Source organism: Echinococcus granulosus (assembly GCF_000524195.1).
Source record: "Echinococcus granulosus chromosome Unknown EG_S00031, whole genome shotgun sequence".
NCBI classification, from domain to species: Eukaryota; Metazoa; Platyhelminthes; class Cestoda; order Cyclophyllidea; family Taeniidae; genus Echinococcus; species Echinococcus granulosus.
In genome coordinates, this window is record NW_020170411.1 from 781,436 (window position 1) to 793,661 (window position 12,226).

Genomic DNA, 12,226 nt, shown 5'->3' on the forward strand with positions numbered 1-12,226 from the left:
ATGAAATCGAAAGGAATAATTTGCCATTTTTAATTACCTTTAACTATCTTTGTTAATATGCACATGCGAATGTTTTTATGTGCAGGGAATGTGATAAAAGTAAATGCCTCTATAGCAAACCTCAAACTTTTCAGCGCCCCTGCTTAAAAGCGACCGACTACCTGTAGCCTTTTGTAAATCATTAAAAATATCATCGATGTTGGTATGCTAATTTGTCTTATTTTACCTTGATTTACATCAAAGGATGTGCGTCGCATACGAAGGCGATGCTCGTGTTGATACGTTGTCTTCTCGATTAGTAAGGCATGGGCCGTACCCGCGTCCTCCTTAATAATTTAACAAACTGCTTGTTAAAGTAAATTTATCCTTGTCACCTCCTTGCTCCTCATTCATTTATGCCACTCTGAGGAAGTTGATGCTGCTTTAAATAGCGTCTCGCCCACGTTCCAAATTGCATAGTTAAGCATCCATGTCAGCCCTGCAAATACGGCTATTAGCTATCGCAATCGCCCTTAGCAGGGTGAATGTTAAACCTTTTATTTATTTGTCGTCATGGTGATCTCATGGTATTTTTCTGCAAAGTATCATCTCTGTCCTCTTGTCGAACTTGATTTGACATTCTAATTTATTCCTGAGCTAGCAAATCTTGAATACAGAGAATAAATCTTTTTCGCACTCCGAGATGTGTAGCCAATTTCTTCAGATATTTGCTGTGCATTTAATATAATGTAGCATATACGAAACATAGTTAATACACTTTGTTTTTCTAATTGCCCCTACGATTAACCTTAATTGGAAACAAGTATTAAGAAAGGTGTATTTCTTTCGGGTTGGAGTGAAATAATTTTGGGTGTGTAACTAATTAAGTAGTGGTATGGCTTTCAGTGTAGATGTACTCGTCATCGGCATCATCTCACCCGCATTACTTCCCAAATCGTAAGACAGAAATGACAGACTATGAGGCAAAAAATGGGCTCGGTAACTTAAGAAATGGATTGCTCTGCGTGCTTGGTTAATGTGCGTCAACTTTTGTTTAGAATTTAAACTAATACTTGTTAAAATGTTGTTTACCTACGACAAGAGCAACAACTATTTTGCTCTGCAAATATTAATGGTTATACTTAACTACTTGCACTAGCCTAAACTAGGTGTGCCCCATGCCAGAAGTAGAAATGAGATGCACGAAGTACCACCTTTCCTCTCTCCTGTTTTCTGCCATCAATGTGTGCATCAAGCTTGCATTTCCGGATTAAATCTTTTTTGTAGATAAAAAAGCGAAAATGCATGTAAATGTATTTGCCATCAAATTCCACATTTTCCGGTAGTAGTTTTCCCTTACGGCGATTACCAAAATGCATATTTTGCCATGCTAATGGCACTGCTACTCTAATCCAAAACCTACATGCCTTCGCTTTAACGACTGTAAATTCCTGTGTTTTTAGATTAGTTGCGTCGTATCACTTCCATTCGTTCACACCCATATCATTAGGCGCCGCAGTTATGGTGTCTTGTGCGGTTGAACCTAATAGCATTTCAAGTCGACTTCAAAATGAAAGCATTGCCTAAATAAACCTTTGACATGTATCAGATCTAACACACTTCCATGGAGGAATCAAAAGTGTCAGCCCTAATTCTAGTTCTTCAATTTCACAAAGTATCAAAATTCGACAGAATGATAGCCATAGCAATTACATACCTAACAAGACGAATGCTTTCAGTCTTCCACAGTTTGGCTGCCATACTGGTGGAATGAAGCTATATTTACTCATTTTTTAGTCTTAAGGCATTTTACACGTTGATGACGGGCCTGCTTCCACATTTGTATGCCGTGGGATGTTTTTATACAGACCACCAATTCTTCGAAAGAACATATGAATAATAGTTTACTCCCCAAGAGCTAATACTCACAAAATCGGTCTGGAGTTCTAAACTTTGTCATACTATCACTTTTTATCCTTTCATCATTAAAATACCTTGCCCAAAGTCGTTTGCTACGGCATCAACCCTGGAGTGTTTAAGCATGTGACACGAAATTCGATGACCCCATGACAGGGGTGGGAGGCATTAAGCGCTGACCCAAAACTACCGACCTACCTCCCATTTGCTGGAACTATGAACTTAGGTCATGGATGTGTTCCTCAAAGTCCTTCCAAGGTACCTTCGCTTCATGCAAACAGTATTTAATCGACCTACCGTAATTAATGGTGATTCTCACAATAAAGGTTACTTGAAAATGCCTTCTTGAATGATTTTGTGTTACATTCAGTCCATCAGAGGAGGTCGAATAATTCGTCAATTAATTAACACCTGATTTTATTACCTGACGAAATAATCTCAATGTCAGCATTACTGGCGAGAACGGTAGATCCTTCGACAAAAAAAATACTTTGCTAAATTCTTTATTTGGCCTGTGCGTAGGCCCTCGTATAAAAACGACATTATGCCTCTACCTCCTCTTCGGCGTGAATTATTATGCCTGTAAAACGGGATTGCTAGCGCTTTGATGCCAATGCTCTGGATGTTAAGATGTGCTTATTCCAGACAATGGATAGCATCGTCAAATTCTTTGAATAAACAGAGACAATCTAGTAACATCTGAAAACGGAAAACTTTATAGCTTTGGCAAACATGCATCCTTTATATACAAGTTCCTGTCTTCATATGTAATGTTCAGCCTAGCAATTAGATATGAAAAACATCCAGGTGACCTTCTTCATTATTAGCATTATAAATGCATATCCACCAGCCTTGCTTCTCTCGGAATTTTGACGTCTTTAGGCCACTGTCGGCGAACATTAGTGGAATGTCTAAGGGTTTACTAGTTCAGTGTGCTTTAAGCAATTCCTTTAAAAATACAGTTAAAACAATACACTGGCTACTTGATACCCATTGCACTGCTTTACTTCTCCACCTAAAATATGAAAATTTTTCCTTCAATGACACTTTATTCCAGCTTGCAGTGGCGGTTTCATTTTACGCCAAATTTTAAAGCCCAATTCCTATACAGTGATACTTTCTCTAGTCTAATATTCCGCTCAAACATTAAGAAGTTTAGTTTTCACCTCTAAACGTGAAACGTTAGAACTCATTTTATTTGGCTTTTTCATTTTACCATGAGTTATTTTCCCGTGGGCGCCCCTTGTTGGCTTGTTAAATCCAGTTTTAGATAACTGCGATTTGAGTTTCATGCCCAGCTATCCATAAATTATGTAGAAAATTAGGCTAAAATGTTGTTTGTAGACCAATATGACTGTATGCTGTTCTTCACGTAGGTAAAAAATATCAACTTAATAAATTTTTGGTTATCAAAAAAGAAGAGAAAAAATGAAGCTAACGCAGTCACTCCGCCTGCATTTTACTCAGCTGCGCAGGTCATCCATCTGCCCCGGTCATCTGCGCCTACAAAAGCGGAATAAGCCCAACACTATACTGTGACTCAAGCCGCGCCGGAAACTAGAAATACCTTTTTCATTTGGAAACTGTGCCTCTTTGTTATTGTCAAGTATCTGTACACATGTGATGCTGTTAGGTCCCATATTTATTTAATATCATCCTCCTTTCTGAGTAGAGTCCCTTTGTTCAAAGTTAACACTTGCATTTTTATTAGCTTTTTTGTTGTTATGCATAATCATAAACAACTTAATTGCTGGGTTCGTTGCTACATTTTCCTACAAATGTGGGCAATAAAGTAACAGATGTCATTTAGCATATTTTACTAATTTGTATTTCGGTCTTTAGTTGGGGTTTTGCCTGGATATATTTTGTGTTGAATTTTTTCCTAACAATAATCCGAGTTTTTGCCTTGGCATTTTACCTTGTCCCTTGAAGAAACTTGTTACCTTGTTTCTTGAAGGTGGATTTGCCTACGTGCGCATCTTTATTCGGTGGGAGAAGATGGTTACAACGATACACTGCATTAGGTTTGGTAGAAACCATCTTTCTGCACTACATCTCAAATTCATAATTCTCTTATTTCCACCTGAACTTTACTAGCAATAAAGCGTTGTCAATTATGTTAAATTCAAGCATGTCAGTAATTTGTGTTTTGACTTCGTGATTTATTTATCCTTCTAACTTATACTTCAGTTGGAATCAGTTGAACTTACTCCACTTTCAATAAAATCAAGTGAATATTTTTATGAATCATTCATGCAACTGCCAATTTTCACTTGTTATGCTTTGCAGCTCCCTGAAGGAAGTGTTTCCCGTAATTGGACTCACCTTATCTATTCCTAGTAAAACTATGGCATCGCATACCTGAGACGCTTTTGACTTTAAATGAAATAACAAAGCGTTTAGTCAGTGTAACAATGGGGAATACATAATTTAACTGTGGAAACTCAAATTAGGCTTTAAAATTTATTATGATGTTGGACAGTCTTGGTGTCTTATTTTATGCGCAGATCTGCACATAAGCGTTTGAAACGGTTTTGAAATGGGGGCATTAGAATAGTCTGATTTCATTAGCGTATTTCACAGTCAATACTCCGAATTTTGCCCATAATGAGTTTTGAGAAATAATTCAAACCAGCGCACTTGTTCATGTTTGTCTGCAATGCCGATGCCGCGGGGTGCGCTGCGAGTGTGCCAACGAGCGCCAGGCACGGTGGTTTGGTAACATTGTAGCATTTCTACTATAAGATGTCAGTAGCACCTCTCCGATTGTTAAATGAATGAGCACTAAGCTTGATAAGCAGTTCTACCAATTCCGACTTGAGATAAAGGGACAACTAAGGACACTGTCATCCTAATTTGGATTTAAGTAAGTTCCACTATTGCAATACACTTGGGCCTATAGCTGTTTTTTTTTGAGTCTGTTTTAGCGCAAATTTGGTCACGGATACTACAGAAATTCTGAATCCCTCAAAGCGATTCATTGTCTGTAGGGATCGAAAGTTGTACTTGTTTTCCGTTCTTCCTCATTTGTTGAGACTTTCTATTTTATAATTCATATCTTACTTTAATCACCTTGCAATCAAACATGCAATTTTGTGGCTACCCAGTGGTCACATTACCAGAAAGACCTAAGGTTTTAAAAAGGGGTAATAACTTTAATGTGTTACACATTGAGACCAGGCTCTAATGTGTGTTTGAGGCCACCTGGATTTCAAAGGTGCACGACTTAGCAACTGAGCAATTAGAGGGAGTCACCTGGCTTGACCCAAGACGCCACGTGTCCCACTTAGCTATCGAAATGACTAGCCCCTAGAAGCCCACCAATAGTCATCCAACCGAGGTCTCACGGAACGAGTTTCATTCTAGTCAAAGGGATTGTGTCAGCTACTGCATCCCTCTCTCGTCTACAGATGAGCGGGCACCTTCAAAGCAATCCTCGAGTCTTTTGAGCATGCATAATTGCCACTGCCTAATTTGAACCAATGATCTTTAGGGGGGTGATATGCATGGGGTATACGACACAAATGTCATGTCACATTATTTTTAAGCTGATTTGATTTGCCAGTGCATGTTCATCTTTGCCTTTTTGCCATTATTGTATTTCAACCATCACAGCAATATTAATCGTTTCTGAAGCAATTAAAGGTGATATCTTTAACCTAATTCTCTATTTCAGCAAATTATCTTTGTCTATTTGCTTTATTTATAATTACTTCCTGGTATTTTTTTCGAAATTGAAGTTCATTTGGATTCTTTTTCGGTAATAAAATTTTTTTAAAAACTACTGCCTGTGTGATTTTGTCGGTTTGGGTCGAGGCATTTAGCTTACAGAACATGAAATTTATTTTGTAATTTCGTGAATCCGAGTGCCTTAAAAATCAAATAACTTCTACCATTTCACATTTTTTTGATCAATTAGATTATGTAAAAGGTCTAGTCTCATGGATCATGTACTTCGAGCTTAATTTTCGTATTTTTGCAGATGATTGACAAATTGTCCTCTGTGTGGGAAAGCTAGCTCCCTTTAACTATGTAACTTGGGGCAATAATAAAGAATATTTTAATCCTCCAATTTCTAAAATGACATAAGCGCTCCTAATTTTACATACCATCGGTTTATTAATACAACCTTCTACTATGCAATCATTTGAGTGAAAACAACTAAGGGATACATTGTCATAGCGGTGGTCGGAGACCGTTGTTGCGAAGAGACTTTTTGTGCAACGAAGTGAACTGCAGCAGCTGTACTGCAGCAGATGTTTTGAGCATAGGACCGTTCTCGCAGTCGTGACAGGTGAAAAGGGTCCCAGTGTGTCGCTGCCTCCGCCCGTCCTCCGCCCCCTCTGCTTCTTCCTGGTTTCTCCCCAAGTAGAGATGGCCGAGGAGACGGGTGTTTGGGCTCCCACCGAGTCAGGGAAACGCCACAGCTGTGGTCGAATCTCTGCACAAAAATCTGGGCGATTTCCCCTACTCAAATGGCTTTTACAGAAATTGGCGATGGCGCAGTTAATGAATTTAACAGTGTCACAACGAGGATCGTTACTAGTCGGTAAGTACGAAAAACCTGTTGAAAGGTCTCTAACTTGGTATTATCACAATGGCCTTCTGTGTAGACATCAGATTTACGCACGAACTGAGACGAACTGTTGTGTTTTCTGTTACTATATAATAATAGTGGTTTTCATTACTTCTACCGGTGTCAACTTTACATAATTTCAATGACAAAATTCGATGGCAAGTAATTCATCGCCTTTAGAATCCTAATTCCATTTATTCAATAAAGCCAACTTATCAAAATGAGTTAATACTGGGTGTGATAGTGCCATCACCCCAAGCTTACAGCTACATACTTCAGTTCTAACTTATTGTTAGTAAATAGCTATGAAAATCGCAAAGTTATTTGCGGAGAGTTCAAATTTAACCAAGGGAAGCATTAGTTTGGAGGGAGGCACCCGAGGATGCGCAGGGAGCCGACTTCATTCAAACGAACCGGCCTGGTCTGACTGGTAATTCTCGAACACTGTTTCAACATACAACAATGCCAGGACGATAGTCAGGTAACCGAGTTGTCTGTTACGCCCAGAGAAGAGTAGAAACCTTTGTTTCTGATTTTAACCTATTGGAAGAAATTTGAGATAATACACAGATGTGTTAGGAAGGTGTGCTTTACGGGACAGTAATTTTCAATATGGATCAAGTGTTCTTCGAATTGGGATTCAAAGTCCAAATAGGTAATTGTAGCAAAGTGGAATAGCCATCCATTTACAAATGAACATTGTCTTGTGGAAGTGTCCAGAAGCTCAGATGCTGTATCAAGCGCCAAAATTCATACCGGAGAGAGCATATTTTCCTTTATTCAGAGAACTTAATCGTCTTTCTACCCATCATTACGCGTAGGTAAAGACAAAATAGAAAACTTATGTTAATTTGTTCACTATTCCGTCAATTTATCCACCTTCATGCATGCATGACAGGCATTTTTGAGTGGCTTGGTTGTCCCTTTAGTGTGGTATGTATAATCAAACGCGGCCCAAATCATACAAGAATCCCCTCACGCATTATTTGTTGATAAAGTTACCTGAAACCAAATTGCTTGACCTCTGCCAATGGCCTGTTATTTGATAGATTGTCTGGAACTACCAGCTGACGTGCTGACTTATGGACTAATAGCTGTTAGAACACCAGAGCAGTTTTAATTATGGGGCTTGGCTTCTTCTGATTCAACTAGTGCAGCCACTAAGAAAAATTTAGGGATTTCCCAGCAGTTTCGGATCAATATTTTTCGGAAAGTTTCCACTTCGTCCCTGTTTGGCTTCAGTGCAAATACTTTTATGGAAAGACTTCTTGAATCTCGATGAAATTTTAATTGCTGCAGTGATTCAATAAAAATCATTGACTTGAAGCTCCGGCTGACTTACATGCGGGCAACATGACTTCGTTCGTTCCATTCAGCACATATATTCACGAGTAAAACTTGGCTATGCAACTTACCAGTCATCAGCTGGAATGAAACCGAGACTCGCAGTAGTATCCAGACTTCAGTGGGAAGCACTGAGTGAAGGTTGCATCATTCCGCATGATGCCCATCTAGCCAGATGCCACACCCAACGGGCGGGAATTTAGCACCGGCTGTTGCGCACAAGCCAAATGTCAAGGCAATATGTTCACACAGCAAGAGACCATGTGCTCGACGAGAATGTGTGTGTGTTCCAGATGTGCCACCGGCAAGCTCGCAGCTGTGAGAGCTTGGCTACATCTCAACTGGCCTCTGTCCCTCTCTGTCACCCCCTGGCTCTCTCCACCCTCTTCCACTCCCCGCCTACCTTCCCACTGACATATGGGTGCCATTTGTTCGGATAATTTTACCCCCTTTCTTCCTTTTGGTTGTTGGGTCTTTAATAAGGTCCTAATTGTCAGCCCTCTCAGGCACGCCTTAAAATTCCAAAGCGGCCCCCGCAATTCATGCCACCACCGCTGTCGAAGGTATCACTGACCTATTCCCACCTTTTATCAATCTGTGACCACAAGAGGACCTACTTATGATGCACACTACCGCAGTGGAGGTCAACGATGTCACCTTGAGAAAATGGCATTGTCTGCTAGGACTTCAAACATTGGATGTGTTATTTTTACAGCCAACTTTTGTGAATCAATAGCGTTCAGCATTAAGAATGTCATTCCATGATCTTTCCTGATATCAGGTTTAACTGATATTATTAGATATTGTTTGATATTATTAGTGTAAGCATCACTCAATGTGTGTTGGGAAGCCTCTGTTAAAAACATCGGCTTATCAACAACAAAAAGTCAACCAAAGTGAACCCGATTAAAGTAGTAAAGATAATCTCGTGATGACCAACGCCTCAAGCACTCCAGAGATCTGATTTCAATGAATGTCGCATATCATTTTGAAAAGTTACCGTAGCCTTCCAAATATCATTAGAATATGCTTAAGTAATTATAAAACACTTCAATCTTGAAATGCTGAAATATTCAACCTATATTGTGGTGATATGAGCAGATACCAATGGAGGCCTTTGCGCACATACACCCTCTCTCTCGCGCTCTCTGTCGAGCATTTGCGCAGAACCCAGTCGCCTGGATGATTCACACAAAACCACTGCATGTTTGGACTTGCTGCACCAGAAGCGAGCGCATTGAGATGAAAAACTGAAAAGAACTGCCAAGATGTACTCCACTTAGTTGAGTGCATGTAGAGAAGAGACGTGAACCCGAAGTCTTCTAGACCGGATGATGGAGTGAACAGACCACTGGCATTGGACCCTACACCCGTAACCAGGGCACTGCACCTATGTCAAAAATCACTGTGTAGTCTTTGTAGATTCAATCCGGCTAGCTACCTCTGTCCATCTAGACCTCATCCTATCCTATCCCGTCTAGGCCTCAACCTCCCCTATCCCCCTCCTTAAAGGCGCGTTTACTCAGGTGGAGGTTGGGTCCCCCAATCTGCCCTTTGCGAGGTAGACAGCCTCATTGCACCAAAGGGGAAGATGGGAGGGGATGGGGAGAGCAGTACGGAAAAACCATGCGGGTGGTTTTGGGGGAATGTGTGGTGAGCGCATGCAACAATGAAAAAAGGGGGTAGCTTCAAAAGAAGACTGGTGATCCCACATAGGCTAATTAAGCACCATGGTTAAACACATTAACCACTCATTGAAACTCACAGAATGGCACGTCCGGTCGTGGGCGCGTGCCTTATTCCTTCAACCACGGATTACTTACACTGTTTTTTTGTAATCCGGGTGGGTTGCCAATGTTCTAACTTTATACGTCGCCAGTTTATGAAGCGTAGACTAACTTGAGCTCTTGAAAATGCAATCGCTTCTCATACAATCTGTCATAATTCTTTTTTGGGAGATTTGAATTAAGAACGAAAATAATACTCCGGTAGTTGTCAGTTTCCCGTTTAACTAGTTTCATAAATAGTTTTTTTAGCATAAATTTGGTATCTAGCCCAAAAGTTGACTGTGAATAAGGTTTAATGGGGCAATGAGGGTGAGGGCGATGTTGCACAAGGTGTTCTGTTAGGCTGATTTATTTTACTCTCGTAACTAGCGGAGATACATTAATAGCACGCTACCTGCGAGAATAGGTTAACAGCGAGCCTAACGTGTGTTCAAGCCTGTTCAACTACCTTCGAAACACGTTCACACCTGCCACTGACAGTTAAGATTGGTCAAATTGTACGGGGGCTCATTAGTTGGCAAGCCTAGTAAACGCAGGTGGGGACTGTAACACTTGATTGACACCCAGCATCAATGCTGTTAACATGTCCTCCTGTGTAAAATATTTTAAGCAACTCAGCTGGCCTTCCTTGTTAGGTAGGCTTAGGAATGATCAGCAAATAAGAACAAACTATTTAGCTTTCACTATTCAAGTCTATCGTCAAAGTGAGACCGCTTCATTACTTTGATCCCTTTTCACCCAATGAAATCAAATCCGAATTATTGGGACGTTCGTCACTTAAGAGACGTTCAGATTGAAGGAGTGAAACGTGACATAAAGGTGTTCAACATGAAGGTCTTCAGAGCCACAATTTCGTCTTATTTCATTTTCATCATGTGCATTTCACTTCTCATGCACGTTAGAGATTGGAGAATCAGACAGATCGATCCCTGTACACTAAACCCTCTCGTAAATCCAACACCCGTATTAGTTGTCTTTTAATTAGTAGACAAGAGGAAGGAGAGAACCGCTTCATCACGGCAGGACTCCAACCCAGGCGGCCAATTTGTTTATCCACCGCCATACGGCCATCTTATTTGTCCTGTGGGCAAGTTTGTACATGCTTAATGGGAGTACGGGCCTAGCAATCCCCCACCCCTCTAAACACACTTGAAGGGGGAAAAAGGGAGAAGAGAGTGTAACGACACTTTTGAACAGTAGTGGCCTAACAATATGCGGGTGCTATAGTTTAAGGGGTAGAGCAAACGTAAATAGGGGAGCCGATAGCAGTGGGATGAATTAGTGCGCAAGAAAAAGGACTGACTGACAGACCGACCACACCGTGTCTGCATCCGCTTTGTAGGCGCTTTTTTAATTATTGACCCATTATGAGTATCGGGCTTAAGGCACACCAAAGTGCATTCAGACTAGCCACTATCTCAGCCGCAAATGAACTTAGACACTGTCTTTCTGTTTTGTCTGTGATCATCGTTTTAAAGTCCGGGATGAGGAGCCTAAAAGGTTTGGCAGTTTCTCTACCTGTTTTAACTCCCATGTACCTAGAGGAAACTTTGGGATTGAATAGGCTAGGGGAATTAATATAAGGTTGAGATTCTACCCCTTATTTTAAATCACAGTACCATTTCTTTATGGCGTTCCCGTTACACTAGGACCCCAGCTCAAATCGTACTTTCCGTAGTTTACGTAGTCACCATAACCAAGTTCTCAAAAATGCGCCTGTCAGTGAGGTCAGGGAATAAACCTCAGTGTCCTTGCTAGCGATGCAGATAGGACAAATACTATCCGCTTCAACGTACAACCCCACGACTGTCACTCGTCTGAAAGGTTTTGAGACGGGTTTGTGGGTCTAAGATACTTTTATGGGCACTCAGGCAGCCAAAGGACTCCACGTGTGTTTGTAATCACCAGTCAATTTGGATTTAATATCGTTTGGGGTTTTTTAATGCAACCGGCAAGTGAAAACACGGACACAAGCAGCGGAGCTGACCTTAATGCCTTCCATTTGGCTGAGTATGTGACCACCATCATAGCTTGGTTGCCATCCGGTGCATCACAACGTGTTTACACAGGTGGTGTATACAGGCATTGGTTTCAGCTGTACATTGTCACAACATCAACGTGGACTCGAATTTATGTCGATCAGACTTCCCCTTTGATTTTCGCAAGGGAAATGGCGAATCAGTAAAGGTATAGTCTCTAAGCCGCAGTTTTGCAATATTGGTTGACTGAATAAATGCATCACAAAGTCCAACAAAAGGGGAAGTTAACCCATGAGAAGAGTATTTCCGAAGGTATAGAGCCACCTGTAGTAATGTACATGTTGTGCCAGGGTGTTGGAGATAGTCTTATAAAATAACAAAAAGAAACTATTACCTCACCGTCGTATTGTCGCGTTCAGATCGACTCACTTCCAATGTAACTTTGAATTTTTAAACCTTGGGAAAATATTCCAGTGTCATCGTGACACCTTTACGACTGCCTATACACTGCACGTTATGATGTCAAAGTGGAAGATGTTTCCTGAAGGTGATCTTCAGTGGAACTATAGAGGGAAATGAGTGAAACTAGTCATATGCTACCAAACGGTTAACTGCGCCTAGACAGAATAGGGAATACGGATTTT

At 40.7% G+C, this 12,226-nt stretch overlaps 1 protein-coding gene across 1 annotated transcript; it reads left to right on the plus strand. All coding sequences in view use genetic code 11, as the record gives it.

Annotated features, from left to right (window-relative positions):
- Positions 1 to 874: 874 nt before the first annotated feature.
- On the plus strand, positions 875 to 9,381 carry EGR_04803 (hypothetical protein; the record flags this gene model as incomplete). The annotated part of the gene is made up of 4 exons (XM_024494052.1): positions 875 to 936; positions 6,126 to 6,445; positions 8,300 to 8,379; positions 9,298 to 9,381. 4 exons carry the CDS (start codon positions 875 to 877, stop codon positions 9,379 to 9,381), a joined length of 546 nt encoding a protein of 181 aa, XP_024351617.1.
- Between the last annotated feature and the right edge of the window lie 2,845 nt (positions 9,382 to 12,226).